Below are 21,646 nucleotides of genomic sequence, written 5' to 3' on the forward strand. Positions count from 1 at the left end.
CATCCTACTTGTGAGCATGCTTCAACTGTAAGGCTGCTGGCCAACAAAGGGCCAAGTTACCCTCTTTTCGTCATGAAAGGTGGTACTATGGCACGCTTCCTGCCTTATGAACTGAGGTTGAAGAGCTAACGCTGGAACAGTAGATCTGCATTAGTGACCTCCCATCACCTTGGGGCATGTTGTTGTGTTCTATGTCCGTTTCACACGCAGGCAAACAAACGAGGTTACATGACCCCGCCTCTTATTTTGCGTTTTTTTTTTGCTCTCTATAAAGCAGTCTGTTCTCAATGTGGCCGATTAGAAAGCATAATAGCCTGCAGGTGCTGCTTCCAAGCGTTAAATTTGTGCTGACAGGATTATTGTCACTTGATTTCTTCAAAGAACCAAAATGGATGACACAGCAAGTATGTTTTTCATTTTTGCTGACACCCATTTCATTCAGGCTGCAATTATACCCTGACCCTTCATAAAGTAAGCTAAGTAATAATTCTTGTGAGTGCGTACGTCACTCGAGGTCATTCACATGTTGAAATTGTACCTGTTTTTTGTTTTTTACCCACAGAGCAAAAAAAACAAAAAAACAAAAAAAAAAACATAACATTGTGGTCATCTCGTTATCATCGCAGATTTGAGATTCCATGTTTTGGGAGGACAGCACGGTGGAACAGATGTAAAGCGTTGGTCTCACAGTTCTGAAGACTGGAGTTCAAATCCCGGCCCCGCCTGTGTGGAGTTTGCATGTTGTACCTGTTCCTGCGTGGGTTTTCTCCAGGCACTCCGGTTTCCTCCCACATCCCAAAAACATGCAACGATAATTGGACACTCTAAATTGCCCCTTAGTGTGATTGTGAGTGCGACTGTTGTCTGTCTCCATCTGCCATGCGATTGGCTGGCACCAGTTCAGGGTTTACCCCGCCTCTTGGCCGAAGACAGATAGGATTGGCTCCAGCACTCCCGTGACCCTCGTGAGGATAAGCGGCTCAGAAAATGAATGGATGTATGGATGTTTTGGGAGTTCCACACCAGCTGGCATGCCCACGGCGTGCGTCATTGCGCAGAAGCGCGTCCAGCCCGTAAGTGGTTAATGACAATCTGCTGACTGAGCACAAGCGCTTGTTCTGCTGCTCTTATGTGAGCTCTGATCAGCAGGTACTGTCTTGAATTGAATTGTTTCCATTGCAAGGACCCGGACAAGAAGGGGATCTCTTCCATTGCGGATAGCACAAGTCAAGAATCAAGGAAGCTATAAAATGTGGGCTCTCATTCATCGGCAGTCCTAGGTAAATTTAATCTTTTAACCTGAAATAACAGTGTGCAAATTTAGAAGTAACACTTGTCGATTGTGATGTTTCCTTTTTTAATACATTATTTTATTATTGTCGGAGCAGTCTCGTTTTTGTGCCGCATTTTTCTTCAGCGCGCCGATGCGTGAGCGTGCAATCTAAGGCATGTTTCAAGTCTGCCGAAGATTCTGAACTTTGAAGGATGAGAGCGATTTCTAAACTTCCAACTCTGAAATAGTCCTACGTAATCCGTTCTTACGTTCGTTGGTTCGTGTTTGTATGTGTTGTTTGTGAGTGAATATGTGCCACGTTCTTGGTTTTATTTCTCTCAGTGCACGAGTGCATTGACTATTTGCATCGCATTTGTAGGGGTGAATTACGGGTTTTTGTTTCACCATTTATGCTTTTTAATCGTGGACGTGGGGCATCTGTCGTAGACTTATAAAGCTAAAGCAATCTTTATTTATTTTGATACAAAGGTGTATGTCAGGAATTCATTGAACTTTGAGTTTCCATGTGGTTTGTGTGGTCTACATGACTCTTATCCAGCCATCCATTTTCTGAGCCGCTTATCCTCATGAGGGTTGTGGGAGTACTGGAGCCAATCCCAGCTATCTCTGGGTGGGAGGCAGGGAACACCCTGAACGGGTTGCCAGCCAATCACATGGCACATGGTGACAGACAACAGTCGTACTCACAATCACACTAAGGGGTAAATTAGAGTGTCCAATTATTGTTGCATGTTTTTGGGATGTGGGAGGAAACCGGAGTGCTAGGAGAAAACCCCCGCAGACACGGAGAGAACATGCAAAGTCCACACAGGCAGGCAGGGATTTGAAACCCAGTCCTCAGAACTGTGAGGCCAATGCTCTCCAGGTGCTTCACCGAGCCGCACATGGCTCTTATATACATTGTAAATTAACCAGTAAAACAATAATTATTTTTTGACTGATTTGTGGTTATTGTCACTATGCTGGATCAGATACATATTTCTCTACAATAATGTATCGTACTGCTGCTATAACGCCACAATGCAAAACATGCCAAAAATCACCCTGATATCCTTTTAGAGCATTATGTTGTGTTTCTCTCAGGCCTCCTTGAATTTTGCCAATTATTTGTAACACTCATGTAACTCCTTTTATCTTTGGAACAGACCCAGATTGCAAAGCATACTTAATTGGTGCAGCTTTTGCTCACTCATTGGTTCTAAACTGCCAGCTGCCAGCTTTCAGATCTCACAATGCAGGCCAACCATCACAAACAGGGACTGGAGGGTAGGGGAATGTGATTTACATGAATAGAGTTGCGTGGTAAATAGGAGCGTTATCATCAAAAACCCAGAGCTGCAAGTGCTGTTGTGTATCCCTCTTTCAAATGGACAGCCTTTATCAAATTTAAGTCATTGGTGATAGTATTATTTTTTTTTAAGTTTTCTCTTTGGATTTGATTCAAATCAGATCATTGGAGTTTGCTCATATGGGACACGGCCAAAAGGTTTTGAATCTCAGCTCAGGCACGCCGTAAGTTTGTATGGTCTCCCCGGTGTTTGTTTGCCCTCTGTCACGTTACAAAAAGAGACATGGTGTGTAAATTGAAGACTCAAAATTGTCCATCCACTCATTATGAACTCATTATGAGTGTGAGGGTGTACCACATCTCTTACTTCAAACGTAGTTAAATTAGCAAAGGCTCAATCCTACCTCTGACCCTAAAGAGGGCACGTGTTATTAAAACAAAACAAAGATCCATCCAGGAAGCACGGTGGTGCATCTGCAGAGCATTTGCCTCACAGTTCTGAGGCCCAGGGGGTTTAAATCTCATCCCCTCCAGTGTGGCGTTCTCCCTGTGCCTATGTAGATGCCTGCGACCCTAGCGAGGCTATGCAATATGGAAAATGGAGGGATGCACAGTGATTTAATCAAATTACTGATATTCTTTAACCTGCTTTTGTTTGTCTGTAGCCTTTATAATTTTGATACCATCAAAATAATGCTAGCAGCAAAAGTGGCAAAAAAAAAAAACAAAACCCTCCACTCAGGGATTATTGTGTAAATTGCTGCTATGAAGCTCAGCAATAACATTAACTTAGTAGTGCTAACATTTTGGGGCCAGATGTGACACGTCTATAATAATGGAATGAGAATGACTCAATTCTGCCTGACATATATTTTTGTATTTCTTTATGCCCTTTTCAAGTCCACTTTAAATCAAAATGCCCACAGATAGTGTCACAGCAGAACGATACGCATCACTTTGGAAGACTTCCACTCTTAAAACATGACAGTGCTCCTGGAGGTGGTCACATACTGTAACTAGAGCAGATGCTGAACTATGGCCTGTCAAACAGTGGAATGTGGATTGTGTCATATCACACAAATTTCCATTGTGACCGTCATTGTTGATTATTTTTATAAACTATTTTACAGCTATTTAGGGTACATCAAATGGAACAGTGAAGAGACAACTTATCTTATGTTATCTTATACCCATAACGTCAAGCTTCTGGAAGTTTATTCTATGAATAATAAATTTATTCTGTTTGGGGGTTTCCATAGTCCATTTTCTGTAGTTTTTACTATCAAATGCAGCTTTCTATGGATTTCTTGGTGGTTATTAAAAACAAAGGAAATTATTAAATGAGCTGTAATAAACTCTCACATGTAGCAATCTTGTGTGAAAATAAAAACAAACAGATGTGTACAGTCCACATCGTTGAGTCAAGGTAGCTGGTAATTAATTATGTACGGCCCTATTACACAAATACTGATTTAAAAACCATGTGTAATTACTTGTAAAGGTTTTTTCCAAAGGAAAATGTCACGTTCTTCTGCACTATTTACAGTCTGCGATATTGTGATGCCTCCACCAGACTGATTTCCGCAGCCTGTACGATACAACTCAGGGGAGGCTCACTGGCAGTTGGTCAAGTACTTCAATACATAATGAAATATAAGAGCAAAAGGATTAAACAGCTTTGGACGCTCAGTTGAATGGATCCAAATCACTTGGTTGTTAACATGCACTTCTTATCCTACTGTTACTTGTTAAAATTTATAATACTGATTATGTTTATGAAAGTCCATTTGCACTCTGTCCTGTATTTTTCTTTCACAGCATACAGAAAAGCAGTCAGCGGTTCCAAACCATTCAAAATAGGTCCACCTATATGTTGATGCACGCTGAGAAAAGGAGGCAAATGCAAACACAAATTAAATGTGAACAAAATATTGATTTTTTTCAAAGCTGAATTAAATTCCCACATCCCCGGGTTTCACACACCCCCATTATTGATCCTGAATGAATTATTTACAGTATGTATTTGTATTGTAACAAAACACATTTCCCTAGATTGTATGTGAAACATAAATACAGTAATGACAAATGATAACTAATCAACACATTTTAATTCAGAATTGTTATATGCTATTCTTAAATATGGTGATTATAAGTGTGGTGTTAAAAGTATTGTGATGTTAAGTAAGATATACATTATCATAGCGTTTGGATTGGATAAGCCTTAAAAGGGTAGGGAAATCTAGAAACATTTTCACAAAGTTGACTTGGAAACTTGGAAAATTCTGTCGTGATAATTTTGTTGTTGTTGTTGAACAAAATGTACTCTGGAAAGCTGGGAGTAAATGTTTGAAATGCTCTTAATAACAGAGACCTCTAAAATTTTTAGAAACATAGAGAAAGCAAATAGTCAGGAGATTGTTTTTGTGTATATAAACCCATCCATCCATTTTCTGAGCCGCTTATCCTCAACAAGGGTCGCGGGAGTGGTGAAGACGATCCCAGCTAACTTTGGGCAGGAGGTGGGTTACACCCTGAACTGGTCACTAGCCAATCACAAGGCACAGATAAACAAACAACCATTCACACATATGGGCAATTTAGACTATTTAATTAGCCTTTACGCATGTTTTAGGGATTGTGGGAAGAAACCAGAGTGCCCCCACAAAAGACCAATCGGCACTGGCAAAACATGCAAAATACACACAGGTGGGGGTGAGATTTGAACACCAGTCCTCAGAAATATGAAGCAAATGCTGTAACCTGTTGTCCACCATGTCGCCATGTTTTTGTGAATAATTCAGGATTTTATTGATGTAAGGAAATGTAATACTCACAGTCATGACTGTTAGCTCACACTAGTACTTAAAAGTAATAGAAAACTATACCACTTGTCATGCAAAATGATACAGGTACATTTTACTACATTCTAGTTGCTATTCGTGATGTGAAAGGAATCTACTTTTCATTTATTTTTTTTCCAAGGCATTGATGCAGGGGGTATCGTTTGAAACAAAGTGGAAGTTTTCCAAACGTTTCAAAAGTATTTCTTCCACAGATTGAAATTTATTTTTCCATGTAAAACTGTCACTATTTTAACAGTTAAAGAACGTTCATAGTAAAAACAGTGACAAAATAATTAACACCCACTGTCCTCATGTCCTCCCTTACAACATCCATCAAGCTTTTCTTTGGTCTTCCTCTCGCTCTTTTGCCTCATGGAAAAAGATGACACACTGTAGTGACCCCTAATGGGACAAGCTGAAAGGAAAAGAAGAAGAATCTCTGAACACTAATACTTTCCCAAAAAATGAAACCAGTGATGATGTTTATTTTGAATAGCATGTTTTCTTCTTTGTTGATTAGGCTGGCATTGATTTTTTTTTTTTTTTCACGCAAATAAGTTTGACTAAATTACACAAAAAAATATCCCCAGGTGGAACAGTATGGCAGCTGTGAAGCGTTGGCTTCACAGTTCTGAGGACCTGGGTTCAATCTCGGCCCGCCTGTGTGGAGTTTCCATGTTCTCCTGTGCCTGCGTGGGTTTTCTCTATATGCATCCATTGGAGACTCTAAATGGCCCCTAGGTGTGATTTGAGTGCGACTGTTGTTTGTCTTCATGCGCCCTGCGATTAGCTGTTCAGGGTGTACCCTGCCTCCTGCCCAATGACAGCTGGGAGAGGCTCCAGCTCTCTCGCGACCCTCGTTAAGAAAATTCTCTGTACTCTCGTGTCGTTCTACATACTAAAACATGCATATACTGTATTATTAATAGAAAAGTCTAAATTGTCTTTTGGAATGAACGTGAGTGTGAATGCTCGTTTATCTGTACTTTATGTAAAAGGCAATTGCCATAGATTTCATTTAACACTAAGTACAACAGTATGTGTCAATATTTCCTTAGCCTTCTTTGCATTCTGGGCAGGACTCAATACCAGTGCTGAAGGTAAAAGTCTCAAAAGTTCTTTTTATGATTGCTTTCATCTGCAAGTTCTAAGAGATTATGGAAAAAAGGAGACACTTTGCCAAAACTGCAATGCTCCTTCTTGCTTTTGAAGCAAGTCTTTGGCTTTGAGCCATACATCGTCTTCACAGAGAGAAGTCATTAACAAGATCATTATGCTGTGCGTATTGGGAATATTCCAGAGGCAGATTTTCACTGCTGTATAAGGTACAGCCATGAAGACAGGGGGTATTTTGAGGTCATCCGACAGCCTGGGGCTCTTCCCTATTTTCAGATGAACTAAACTACTATATATTTGAGGAGATTTTGAACAATCACCAAGATTACTCATGATGCTTGGCGTCTGAATTTCATCCATCCATCCACTATCAACACTGCTTATCCTGGTTCGGGTCATGGGATGCTGGAGCCTATCCTAGCTGACTTCAGGCAAATGGCGTACTACACCCTGAAATGTTTGACAGTCAGTCACAGGCCACTTATAGACATGAGCAACCATTCACACTCACATTCACACTGTCACTGATTTAGAACTGAACCCAAGCTGCATGCACCAAAGTCAAGCATGTGAACCACTACACCATTAGTGATCGCATCTGACTTTTTTTTTTTTTTAAATAGCAGGGGGACTTTTCAAAATCCATTGTTAAGCACAAGCATTTTCTTGCATCATTTTTTAGATGCAGAAAGTATTCATTTAAAAGAGAATACATTCAGTCAAGTCTTGCATCATGCTAAATTGCACATTATAATCTGCTGTGTTTCTCATTCCAGATACCAGACTCTACTCGTACTCTCCATTTTCTCTCCAGCCATGGGGGTATTTGTATCTGTGGGGTCCCTTTTCTCTGTGGTCCTCATTAGCAGGTAAGATCACTTACAGAAGAAGAAGTACAATCATTGGAAGTTGCAGACACAAACCTCAACAGGGAGGAAACATAATTTCCTGTCAAATAAATTTAATGTGGGGGAAAAACAGGAGAGCATACACTTTGAAGTGGCTTACCACATATGTGTGAACTAAGACTCCCACCACATTGACAATCAACTCCAGTCCTCAAACTTTGAACATTAATATTCCATTTACACATTCTTCATGCTGTTGATTTGATTTGTTCTGCACAGATAAATACACAGACACACCAGCACACATCTCATGGGAATGATGGGATATTTTGTGCAACATTTGTCTTTTATCAGGAATGAACCCTCTACTCTTCCTTCTCACTGTGTCTGAGCTCTGAAGATGAATGAGCATTCACGCATAGCTCATAGAAACAAAAAAGCGCAGCATCCAAAAACCAAAACAATGAATTATGTCAGGATGCTGAGGGATGTTAGTTTAAAAAAAAATCACCCTTTGAATGATTTTGACCTCTTGAAAAAGCACATTTTTAATTACAATTTTTTAAAATTACAATTCAAAGATCCTGGAGACCTAATCTGATATACAGGCCTTCAGCAAACCCATATTGGTGCTCAAGTCAGAGGACATTAGGAGTGGGACCCCAAGCTTACAATAAACAACAACCTGTTTGCTTTTTGCAAACTGCATGGACATAAAGGGTCACAGGAGTCACTCTTTCATCTATTATGACTATTCATCCATTTCTCAGCCCCTTATCCTCACAAGGGTCGGGGGAGCCTATCATAGCATTCTTCGGGCAGGAGGCGGGGTACACCCTTGGCAACATTTGGAACTAGGAAGTACATTAATGAAAAGTGACTAGCCTATGATCAGTGCCGTACATTAACAATATCACCATGAACAAACACACTTGCATGGTAAGTTTGAATGGAGTTTGAACGACTCAAACATTTTCAAGCTTTTTTATAATTATTTATAATTTATTTACAGCTGCTCCTTGTTCCTCAGTTTGCTTTTGATTGGCTACGTTCCTTTTTAAATAACAAATGATGCACTCGGGAGAAGTTAGCTTTCTTAACAAATGATATTTGGTTATCAATATTAAACATGTTTAATGTGTAAAATTGTCCGCCCTAACCCATTTCGGACCATATTATCGAGAAAAATTCTCTCTTAATAAAGCTCATACCAAAGAGCAATCTTATTGGACAATCTTATAAGGCCTAACTTAGTCTGGCGTTTGTCACACTTGGTTGCGAATGAGAAAAACTGGGACAAAAAGAGCCTTTTTTCGATCCCTGTCTTTTCTGTTACATGATTGATTGGAATTTAATACATTCCTACATAAATTGATCATAAAAAAGTCTGATATTCACTGAAATTACAAAAATAATCAGTACTGTACACACAAACTACTACCACATGAACAATTCTGTGTTTTAATGATTTTACAGAGCATAAAATGTAAATATTTATCGGACAGTGAGGAAAAAGTGAACCCTTGGATTTAATATCTGGTTGAACCTCCTTTGGCATCAATAACTTCAAACAAAAAATTTCCAGGAGCAACAGATCAGACATGCACAATGATCAGGATGGAATTTGAACAATTCCTCTTAAGAAAATGGTTGCAATTCAGCAAAATTCCTGGAATGTCTGGTGTGTCTCTCTTGAGGTCATTCCACAGCATCTCAATCAGGTTGAGATCAGAGCCCTGTAGAATCATGCTTGAAATCAGTTGACAAAAGAAATTAACATTGCCAAGAGAAATTATGCATAAAATATGGAAACACAGTTATAAATCGGTCTAGCCAGGATTAAAATAGCAATCCAAGTACAAGCAACCACCCCCCCAAGTGGCTAAGTAAAAAAAATAAAATAAACTGGTATCTTGAACCTTTTCAACTTCAGGTTTCAAAAGGACTCTTTCACGCCAGTTTGCCTGGTGCTGGTTAGCAGATCTGCCACACAGTTCTGAGGGTTAGGGTTCAAATCCTGGCCCCGCCTGTGTGGAGTTTGGATTTTTTCCGCGTGCCTATGTAGGTCTTCTCTGGGATTCCTCCCACATCCTCAAAACATCCTTGGTAGATTGATTGTGTATGAGATGTATGTATGCCTGTGTATGAGAATGGTTGGTTGTTGTTTTTTTTTTTTATATGTGCCCTGTGATTGGCTGGTGACCAGTTCAGGGTGTACCCCGCCTCTCAGAGGCTTGAATATAGCTGGGATTGGCTCCAGCAGGCCCATGACGGTCTGGAGGATAAACGGGAAAGAAAACGGGTGTATGAACTTTCACACCCCACACCCATCCAGAAGAACCACTGACCACTGGTGCACCTCTGAATTCTGTGTTGAACAAAACAGGATGTGAGATGCATTTTCCAACTATAAAAGTTCAACAGAGGGATGGGCCCAGACATTGTAGCCCCATCCTGCGTCAAAGTAATCACAGACCTTCTGGTTCCAGTTGGCACACCGATGGATCTCTGGAACTGTATGAAGTACCATCCTCTTTGAAATGCCTTCCCATAATCCTAGTCTCAAACAGACCTCCAATCTCAGGTCTGAATGACAACAGGCCGATTGCCCTGGCATCTGTGGTCTTTAAATCCTTTAAGCATGTCGTTCTATACGACCTTAACAGCGTCACGGGACCCCCATTTGATCGCCTGCAGTTTGTCTATCGATTTAAGCAAGTCTGTGGATGATACAGTCAACATGGGACTGCACTTCACCTAGAACAACCTTGACAGTGTGGGACCTTCTGGAGGATCCTGTTTGTGGACTTCAGGTCTGCATTCAACATCATCCCTAAAACTGTTCTTCTCCAAGCTTCTCCAGCTCACCTTCTGCCTGCCCTCTGTCAGTTACTTCACAAATTAATAATGGACAGAACACAGTAGGTGGGACTGTGGGACACCACCTAGTCTACACACATCATCAGAACTGGACTGCCACGAAGATGTATCCTCTCTCTGTGGCTGTTCTCTGTGTATAGCAATAGCTGCACCTACATACATCTGGCCGTCAAACTCGACCTTTAAGTGATTAGCCACATCAAAGACAGCGAGTAGTCTGTGTATTGACAGGAAGTGGAGTTGCTGGAATTGTGCTGCAGTTCACACAACCTGGAGCTGAACACATTCAAGACTGTAGAGATGAGCATAGACTTCAGGAATCATCCTCAAGCTGTCCAACTGCCCTGTGTCACCCATCAAAACCTTCAGGTTCCTGGGAATTATGTTCTCTCATGATATGAAGTGGGAGATTAACATCGACACCATCCTCAAAACCAGCTGAGGATGTACTTCCTGTGCCTGCTGAGGAAGAATGGCCAGCCACAGAAGCTGTTGAGGCAATTCTAAACAGCAGTCATTGAATCAGTCCTGTGTTCTTCCATCTGGTCTGGTTTAATGCTGTCAATAAAAATCGTCAGTACCGGACTAACTACCCTTGAGGATTTCCACGCTGCCAGAACTAAGACAAGGACATGCAAAATCCTCTTCAACCCTTCACATATTGGTCACCAACATCATTTCAGCTCCTTCCCTCAGGTTGGGGGTATCGATCAATGTAAAATAAAACACGCAGACATTCCAGCATCTTCAGTTGAGTGACTCTCTGTAGTGTGTTTTTATGTTTGTATGTCTCAAAAGTGGTGGCACAGTGGAGCATCTGATTAGATCATTGGCCTCATGGTTCTGAGGACTGGGATTCAAATCCCGGTCTCGCCTGTGTGGAGTTTGCATGTTCTCCTCATGCTTGTGTGGCTTTTCTCCATTCACTCTGGTTTCCTTCCACATCCCAAAAAATATGCATGAAAGGAGACTCTAAATTTCCCCTTGGTATGATTCTGAGTACGACTGTTGTCTATCTCTATGTGCCCTGTGATTGGGTGGCAACCATTTCAGGGTGTACCCCGCTTCCTGTCCAAAGATAGCCGGGATGTGTCCACAGAATATTTTGACAGTAGTACAATTGGAACATCCAAGTGCTCTTTAATCCATCTATCCATTATCTCCCACTTTTCAGGGTCAGGTCGTGGGCGAAGTAGCTTCAGCAGGGATACCCAGACTTCCCTTTCCCCAGCCACTTCTTCCAGGTCTTCCGGAGGGATCCCGGCATGTTCCCAAGTCAGCTGAGGGACATAGTCTCTCCAGCGTGTCCTGGGTCGTCCTCTGGGTCTCTTTCTGGTGGGACATGCCCCAAACACCTCACCAGGGAGGCGTCCAGAAGGCATCCAAATCGGAGAACCCAGCCACCTCATCTGGCTCCTCTCAATTCGGAGGAGTAGCGGCTCGACACTGAGCCCCTCCTAGATGACCGAGCTCTAAGGGAGAGCCCAGACACCCTACGGAGGAAACTCATTTCAGCCACTTGTATCCGGGATCTTGTTCTTTCGGTCACGACCCACCGCTCATGCCCATAGGTGAGGGTAGGAACGTAGTTTGACTCGTAAATTGAGAGCTTCGCCTTTCGACTTAGCTGCACTCACTGCAGACACTGCACCGATCTATCTGTAGAGCTCCTGCTCCATTCTTCACTCACTTGTGAATAAGACCCCAAGATACTTGAACTCCTCCACTTGGGGAAGGATCTCATCCCTGACCTGGAGAGGGCACGCCACCCTTTTCCGACAGAGGACCATAGTCTCGGATTTGGAGGTGCTGATCCTCATCCCAGCCGCTTCACACTTAGCTGCGAATCAATCCAGTGAGAGCTGGAGATCACGGCTTGTTGAAGCCAACCGAACCACCTCGGTAACCTCAACCGCAAAGATAGAAGAGCCCGACTCAGAGCACCCAGACTCAGCTTCCTCATGGGAATGCATGTTGGTGGAATTGAGGAGGTCTTCGAAGTATTTTCCCCACCGTCTCACAACATCCCGAGATGAGGTCAGCAGCGCCCGATCCCCACTATACACAGTGTTGACGGTGCACTGCCTCCCCCTCCTGAGACACCGGACGGTGGACCAGAATTTCCTCGAAGCCGTCCTGAAGTCGTTCTCCCTGGCCTCACCGAACTCCTCCCACGCCCGGGTTTTTGCCTCAGCGACCACCGAAGCTGCATTCTGCTTGGTCAGCCAATACCTATCAGCTGCCACGGGAGTCCCACTGGCCAAAAATGTCCGATAGGACTCCTTCTTCAACTTAACAGCATCCTTCACTGTTGGTGTCCACCAACGTGTCCGTGGGTTGCTGCCACGACAGGCACCGACCACCTTACAGCCACAGCACCGGTCGGCCGCCTCAGCAATGGAGGCGCGGTACATTGTCCACTCAGATTCAATGTCCCCCGCCTCCTCCGGGATGTGAGCAGAGTTCTTCGGCGGTGGGATTTGAAATTTCTTCTGACAGGGGAATCTGTCAGCCATTCCCTCAGAATAGATTTGGGCCTGCCATGTCAGACTGGCATCTTTCCCCACCATCGGAGCCAACTCACCACCAGGTGGTGATCAGTTGACAGCTCCGCCCCTCTCTTCACCCAAGTGTCCAAGACGCAATTCCGATGACACGACCACAAAGTCGATCATCGACCTGCGACCTATGGTGTCCTGGTGCCTAGTAGACATGTGAACACCCTTATGCCTGAACATTGTGTTTGTTATGGACAATCCATGATGAGGACGGAAGTCCAATAACAAAACACCACTCGAGTTATGATCGTGGGGGGGGGGGGGTGCTGTTCTTCCCAATCATGCCCTTCCAGGTCTCACTGTCATTGCCCACGTGGGCATTGAAGTCCCCCAGCAGAATAATGGAGTCGCCAGAGGGGGCGCTTTCCAACACTCCATCTAAAGACTCCAAAAAGGGTGGGTACTCTGCACTGCTGCGTGGTGCATAAGCAGAAACAACATTCAGGACCCGTCCCCCTACCTGCAGGCAGAGGCAGGCTACCCTCTCATCCACAGCGGTAAACCCCAACGTACAGGCCCTGAGCTGGGGGGAAATAAGTATACCCACACCTGCTCAGTGTCTCTCCCTGTGGGCAACACCAGAGTGGAACAGAGTCCAATCCCTCTCAAGTGGAGTGGTGCCAGAGCCCAAGTGGTGAGTAGAGGCGAGTCAGCCTATATCTCGTCAGAACTTCTCAACCTCATGCACCAACTCGGGCTCCTTCCCTGCCAAAGAGGTGACATTCCATGTTCCGAGAGCTTGTTTTTGTAGCCGGGGATCGGATCGCCAAGGTCCCCGCCTTTGGTCACCGCCCAGCTCAGATTGCACCTGACCCATACGGCCCCTCTCACAGGTGGTGAGCCCATGGGAAGGGGGACCCATGTTACCCTTTCGGGCTGTGCCCGGCCGAGCCCCATGAGTGCAGGCCTGGCCACCAGGTGCTCCCCTTCGAACCCCACCTCCAGGCCTGGCTCCAGAGGGGGGCCCTGTGACCTGTGTTCGAGAAAGGGAAACTAAGATCCAATTTTTGTAGTCATCATAGAGGTTTTGGAGTCATACTTTTTTCTGGTCCCTCACCTTGGACCTGTTTGCCATGGGGCATGAAGCCCCAGACAACTTAGCTCCTAGGATCATCAAGACACACAAACCCTTCCACCACGATAAAGTGACGGCTCGAGGAGGGGAGTGCTTTTTAACACACTTCAAAATGCAAAACTCTTTTTAGACAGCAAAGCCTTGCTCCTTGGTGTTCTCGCATGAACACCATTCATGTTTAATGTTTTACATATGCTAGATTTGTCCAGAGATTTTGCCATGGTCTAGTGATTTCCGTAAGTCTTCAGATGACATTCTTGGATTATGATCCTTATTTTATTTCTTTTATTTTATTTTATTTGTAACTCTTTGAGCATTGTGTGCTGTGCTCTGGCGGTCATGTGCTGAACTTCCACCAGTTAAAGGCAATATGTCTTGTTGTGGACTGATGAACATAAAAACTTTTAGAAATATTTGTGTAAACTTTTCTAACTTTATACAAGTTATCAGTTCTTAACTGTAGGTCTTCCGAGAGCTCTTTTGAGGGAGGCATGGTAGATATCGGGCAACACTTCATGACGAGACAGTTCTGACAATGTAGTTTTTGTTGTGGTCACGGCAGCTTTTAAACCACACTTTCAATCAATGAAAAAACTGCAGGTTGGCTTGTACCTGTCTCTGATTAGCTCTTGGTCTATAGTGGTCGACATGGTTGAAAGTTCTTGGCCTCCTCACATTATGCGTCTCAGCATCCACTGATCCCACTCTGTCAGTATCCATGCCCAACCACTACATGGTTGAGTTGTTGTTCCTAAATGATTCATCATTATAATACAGCTGATAATCAACTGTGAAATATTTAGGGGTGAGGGAATTTTATTTCTTGTTGCACAGGTGGCATCCTATCGCTGTTACATGCTGGAATTCGGTGAGGTCCTGACAACAACCCATTCTTTCTCAGAAAAAAAAAACGAATGTGCATGCATAAGTGCTTGATTTTATAAACCTTTGGCCACGGACGTTATTAGAATGCATAATTCCAATTATTTGGATGGGTGAGTGAATACGTTTGGCAATATAGAGTAGAAATACAAATTATAAATACATAGTATTTTAGATTGATGCATTATATTTCTGCTACCTTTCACTACCAGACTATAATCTTCCGATGGCATCTTTTATTGTCTTCAAGTAAAAAGGCTTTAAGTAAATTGTCTTGTGTTGCAAACTAATCTGTGGTTTAACCTTTCAGTTAATTTCTACTGCAATGCTGACTGAAGCAACTTTTTCCATAATCATTAGCCTTTTTCCCATTTTCATCTTACAGCCGTGGTTTATTGGGCGGTAATATTTTCTTATTATTCCATAATTTTGAAAGTTCAGATCTACAAGGCTCTTTGTGTACTCATTGGCTGGATTTAGCTTGTTGTCATCTCAAAACACAGCATCAGGACAAGTAACATCAGTTCTGAAAGGGGAAGACATTGCTTAATTACTGTTTGTAATATGTCATTCACGAGACGAACATGTAAATGGTGCAACCACCACCGCTTCAGATTTCCAACCCCCGGTAGCTTTGCATAGTTCAACACAGACTGCAGACTACAACCACATGTATAAACATACTTTATGAGTCAATCGATTACTTGTTGACAATACCAATCAAAACTGAACTTTATTAAAACTGTAACAATGCAACGCTTTAAACAGTTGCTGTAATGGATAGCATTTGATTGTGCATGTGATCATAATTATGTAGTTGGTTGGTTTTGACTAGAAAAATAATTTTGAAATTATAATCATTTAAATTGCTATAGTAAATGCTGTAACCCACCAATTTCATAATATGGCTAATGTAATCATTTGCTGTTTAAGCGTGATTCAGTCTTGAATAAATATATATTCCCAGTGGTGGAGAAGCCTGTTGACTGCTAATAAAACAAAAAGTGCCCCACGTTTAAATAGAGGAGCTCCATGGTAAACATAATCCATTTAAGACCTGCAGTGCTCCCTCATTAAATCACATTTTCCACATGATCTAGCTATTAGTAGCTTAAATTAGATCTTTGGCCCATACTGATTAAAATGAAACTACAAAGTATTTTCCTGGAATTGAGAATCTTAGCTAAAATAATTGCTTTTAAGACTTGGACTATTAATTGGACCCTGGAGCGAAATGAAACACTGCGTGAACAGTAGCCCAACTTAGCAGTTCATTTAAAAAAAAAAAAAAAATTCTGCTCGATGGTGGAAGAATTTCTGCAAGGAGAAGCCTGGATTTCTTGCATTATACTACATACTTTATTTGACTTATTTGAAAAAAAGCTCCTTCCAAAACAAGACATTTCATTTTACAGATTGTCGATTGTCCTAAATGCTACAAAAACACTAACAACATGGGTACTCCAATTTTCCCCACATTATCAAAACATGCATTTTAGGTTAATTAAACGCTTAAAATCAGGAGTATTCGAAAGGTAGGGCGTGGACCCCAGCTGGGAATTTGTCAACCCTGAGCTGTTTAGTCCACAGGCTCACTAAAATTGGGGCTGTGTGCGGTCTAATACAATGGGAGGGATGGACAGGGATTTTTACCATAATATCTAACGTAAAATGCATACCTTTGTATATTACACACTCTCAAAGTTGACCTAAAAATTCTGGAAAACCCTTCTCAAAACCCAATTGCAATGACATTGGGACATTGTGTTAAACATAAATTAAAACAGAATACAAGGATTTTCAAATCATGTTCAAGCTATGTTTAATTGAATACAATACAAAGGCAAGATATTTAATGTTCAAACTTATCATCCCCTTATCGTCACAAGGGTCGTAGGAGTGCTGGAGCCTATCCCAGCTAATATCGGACAAAAGGCTGCCTACACCCTGAACTGGTCACCAGTCAGTCACAGGGCACATATCGACACCTTCACTGAGTGGGAATATATCCCATGCTGCGGGAATAGATCCCATGCTGTCTGCACCAATGTCAGGCATGTTTACCATTACATGTTTAGTGACTGTTCAAACTTATAAACCTCATTGTTTTTCTCAAATAATCATAAACTTAGAATTTTATGGCTACAAAACATTACAAGATGGCTGGGACAGGTGTCAAAAAAGACTAAGAACGTGGCGGAATGCTCATCAAACACTTGTTTGGAACATCCCACAGGTGAAGAAACTAATTGGGAACAGGTGGGTGCCATGATTGCGTATAAAAGCAGCTTTGTTTGCGATGGAGCATTTCTTGTGGCATTTTTTTCTGAAAGAGATCAATCCAGAGTTTGATGATTTGCTTCTACACAGCACCAGATGGCTGAGAAAAGGTACGGTCCTGGAGCTTTTTTGGGCCATTAGGAAGATCATCATCACCAGCTGCACAATCTGTTACTTTTTGCATCGTCCATGAATATGTTCCTGAAGGTGATGGAAGTTGAGTTAAGAGGTCTATTGTCTGGGTCAGGCATCCAAAAAGCCCTGATCAGAGCATTTATAGACAATATTACAGTGTCTAAAACAGGGTTGGTGAACCCGTGGCTCTTTGCCGACTTTCATGGGGGTCTCAAAAAGGCATGAAAGCAGATCGAATTTGTTTTTTAATGTGCATGCAGGCTTTTCTTGAGTTCAATATGGTAGTTGTGTGCGCGCTTTGCTTGCGTTTATTGTGATATTTCCATGTGCGCCTTGGTTGAGTTTATTACAATTGTTATGGGTATTGTGACAAAAAGCTCAGTGTGTGGGGGGTATGCGTTGTGTAAGTGAGACAGGATTGTGCAGGCAAACAGGACGCTGTGTTTAAAGACAAGCGTTTTAATCACCACTACATGAGAATAAATAGAGAAATCTGTCTGATGAAGATCACGCAAGGGAGTCTGATGCGTTGCTAACAAAACTGCAAAGCCAACAAGCGTTTTTTTTTGTTTTTTTTCAAAATGTTGCACACCTAGAGATGTAGCTATCAGGACCAAATTCTTTCTTACCAAGCCGCCCAAAAAAGGAGGGCGTTTTCTGACAGAGCTTATTAGGGTGTGCTTATTGGACTCTGCTGCGCTGGTATTCCCAAAGAAAATAGGATATTTTGGAATGTGCCACCCTCCCAACACACTTAAACGAGGCGGGTTCAGGACATTGCTGGAAACTTGCAGCTTCAGCTGAACAACAGAGCTTTTGACTTGAACTATTTCTCTCTGCCTTTTGATGATAGCTGCGTTGAACATGACACTGCACAGCTGCTCGTCATCTTACGTGGTATAGCTGCAGACTCTCAAATCACAGAGGAGAATCAAGGGACCACAGCTGGGAGTGACTTCTTTGTCACAGACGTAACTGTATGTTTTGACAAGTGAGGACTGAAATGGGACAAGCTGGCAGGTAGGACAATGGACGGTTGTCCAAATCTGATGTTTGAAGAGAATGCCGGATAAGGTGGCAGAAATTAACCCTGTCTAGAAATTGACTTTCTTACTTTTGTGTCAATCTGTTAAAAATTAACCATGTTGTGGATGCTGTAAATAGTTAATTTCATCATAGTGAGAGTATTAAATCACAGTTTATTGCACCTTTGGAGGAAGATGAAACAAAACATGGTGAGTATTTTCTCATTTGACATATACACCATAATTTCGCATAGTGTATTTATATAAATATTTACAGAATACTTTTTATTCCAATTACGAGTACTAGCTATTCCAAATCTAGAATTTAATGCATTATACAGAGGGACAAAGTTGACGATTAAGTTAAAGTTATCAATAGGGCAGCCTTCTGACACAATTTTGGTTTCTTATGTGGGCCCTTGCAAAAATGAATTGCTCACCCTTACTCTACGCCAATGCCAATTGAAACAAAGTCAATTCGCACTTGTTTTGTCACTCTGACATGAAGTGGGTTACCACCCAGAACATCACAGAAAACTAGACAGCCAAGGGTGGCATTGGAATGCTAAATTAATTAGTGCCCCCCCACAGACCTCCATCAACGATGGCGCTTGTCTACTGGGGGGTATGCCATTTGGTCAGCCTGGTCAGGACAATGAATGGGTTGATGGTGACATCTACAAGGACGGGACGCCACTGCAGACGTGATACCTCACTCATATGACCGGAGGGATTTGACTGGAATGTAATATTAAGTACACTAAATGAACACCACAAGTAACTGGATTGCTGCAAACTTGGATATCTGATGTTGAATCTGTTGTCAATGGTGCTATCTGGAAAAAAAAAAGGAAAAAGTCTTTACACAAATGTCATTACAAACAATGAAATACTAGCCTCCTTCTGGAATCATAACACGGGAGTAAATGGTTTTATCATCTGAAGTCCAATAATCTATCAATCTTCTGAGCCACTTATCCTCACAAGGGTCACGGTAGCATGGGTGCCTGTCCCAGCTATCTTCTCAAAAGAGGTGAGGTACACCCTCAACTGGTTGGCAGGAAATCTAATAATTGATACTTTATATATCCACTCATTTAAAACAAAAATCGATCCTAAAATGAACAAGGGTGCTAGTTGACTTTTCAAAGGCACTGCAGTCTGTGCAGTCAAAAGAGCTTTGAAATTATAATTTTGTCACAGTGGTCTATTATCACTGATTTTGGGAAGGGTGTGCCTGGAGAAACCCCACCCAGACACAGCAAGAACATGCAAACTCTACACAGGTGCAGCTGGGATTTGAACCTCAGTCTTCAGAACTGTAAGGCAGGTGGTCTACCAGTCGCTCCACCATGCTGCCTGCCTTAGAACATATCACTCTTAGTAGAAAATCCATCATCTCTAGTTACCGTGATGGTAATATTGAGCTTTTGGGGCACTAGAGGTCCCACTATTTTTTCCAATGAAGGTAGTTTCTGGGAGTAATATGGTACTTTTAGCCTTATGTTTTATTGTAATGTGCAGTCAGTAGAACCTGTATTTAATCTGGTGTAATTCCCCCCCAAGGAGGTGTTTTAAAACTTTATTCATACCAGGTGCTCCTTTTAATTTTTTTATGCTCTTTGTTTTTCAAAGTAGATCTATTAACATTGCTATATGCAAAGCATTTAAGGCCAGTTTGTCCTCACTGTTTTTCCATTGTCTTTCTGAGCATAATCACCTTTTTCTCACGATATTCAAACAACAGTGGGCTAATATAGACTGTCTTTTGTACTGCCCCATGTGAAGGGTTTCAGGGGCCACAAAGGATTACATCAAATGAAGAAATATCACCTTTTATCCACCAACTGAGGATGACTTGCCTGCTTTTGCATCTTATATAGCCTGAGGTAGCTGAGGTCTGAGGAAGCCTCGAAAGACACCAAATGCATGAACAAATAATCTTTGCACATGAGAGTGCCAGGATATCATGTGCAATCTCATTTAGAAAGGCAAAAAATAAATCTTTATAAAAAAAAAAAATCAATTGCGATTGCCAATGTGAATTTTTTTAAATCAAGCTCAAATGAGAACAAATGGACAGTGTTTAATGTGGGGTACCACCAAAAATATTGGCCAAATATGACTGAACACTCGGACCGTGTTACGGGTTCTGCAAGTAGTTTTCATGCGTGGCTCACTGTCAGTCATTAGCTTTGCCCTGTAACGATAAGGGCACTCTGTTTAAACTTAACATAATGTGTGGTGTTGACGCACTTTTAACTGCTCTAAATGAAGAAGACTGCGTCTTGCAGATCTGTGAAACATATAAGGAATAGTTCCTATAAAGTGAATGTCTCTTGTTCTTTGATCTTATGTTTGTTTGTTCTTTGTTCTGAATGTCGTACCAGGGTTGCACAGACTACCGGAGTCAATTGACCCCTCCGTACAGGGCACTTAACCACGCCTCCTGAAGTTACGTCACCCCAAGTGTGCTAAGCTCAGACAAATAATTAGCAAAAATGGCGGCGCAGTAAGAAAAGACTAGAGCAAAACTGTCCGATTTCTGATTTCTCACTCGCATTCTTAGCTTACAGTGAAATATCGTTGAAAAGCAGACAGCAGGGGTTCAAGTATTTCAGCGAGCGGTATTTCAATGGTATTTACATGCATATCGACGCAAGATCTTTCCGGAGTCACAGGAAGACCGAGAAGCCGCATAATATAATATATTATAACCCAAAGACGAATTCCTCATTGACAGTTTCCTATTTTCGTGTTACCTATCACACTTGTGTGCATAATCTGTATGTGTATCTGTATAGCAGTTTGTGAACCGCCGTATGAAGGAAAAGAAGGTGAGGCTTGATTTACGAGTTGTTTCTCTCGTTTTCTTTTTGTAACGTCACGTGCTCCCCTCAATAATTATTCTTGAATTAGTGCCGAACCTACGTAAGTCCCAACCGAGTACGACAATCACTACTTTATAGTGTCCTCAAACATCCTTGCTTCAGTCTTGGTGTCTCGGTGCATGTCGAAGGCTTTTAGGACTCGCTAGTCCGGTTTAGCTTAGCTCCCTAGCCGCCAAACAGAGACACGTTTGTGCAGTCAGATCATCGCAAAATATCGCTCAACACAGACCAAGTGTGTCAATCATTAACACTTAGCTATGTTATCCAAGCGAAGAACTGCTAATTCATTTTTATGAGACATGTATTGAAAATCAAATATACGGCTTACCTTCGTGCAAACATATCTGTTCTGGTTGATGGATTCAGTTCAATTGACCCCTCCGTACAGGGCACTAAACCACGCCTCATGAAGTGACGTCACGCCACGTGCGCCTACGTCAGACAAAGAATTAGCAAAAAGGGTGGCGCATCAAGAAAAGAATAGAGCGAAACTGTCCGATTTACCGGCTGATTTCTCACTCGCATTCTTAG

At 42.2% G+C, this 21,646-nt stretch overlaps 1 protein-coding gene across 1 annotated transcript in view; it reads left to right on the forward strand.

The window, feature by feature from the left end:
• The first annotated feature begins 322 nt into the window (after positions 1–322).
• Positions 323–21,646, forward strand: part of LOC133509628 (gamma-aminobutyric acid receptor subunit pi) — a 72,945-nt gene continuing 51,621 nt past the window's right edge. The window contains exons 1-4 of the mRNA XM_061836851.1: positions 323–471; positions 563–1,073; positions 1,184–1,280; positions 7,318–7,410. Coding sequence (XP_061692835.1) covers positions 7,358–7,410 — 53 coding nt within the window. The 5' untranslated portion in view covers positions 323–471; positions 563–1,073; positions 1,184–1,280; positions 7,318–7,357. The remainder of the gene's footprint in view (positions 472–562; positions 1,074–1,183; positions 1,281–7,317; positions 7,411–21,646) is intronic.

This window comes from Syngnathoides biaculeatus, chromosome 12 (assembly GCF_019802595.1).
Source record: "Syngnathoides biaculeatus isolate LvHL_M chromosome 12, ASM1980259v1, whole genome shotgun sequence".
Lineage (NCBI taxonomy): Eukaryota > Metazoa > Chordata > Actinopteri > Syngnathiformes > Syngnathidae > Syngnathoides > Syngnathoides biaculeatus.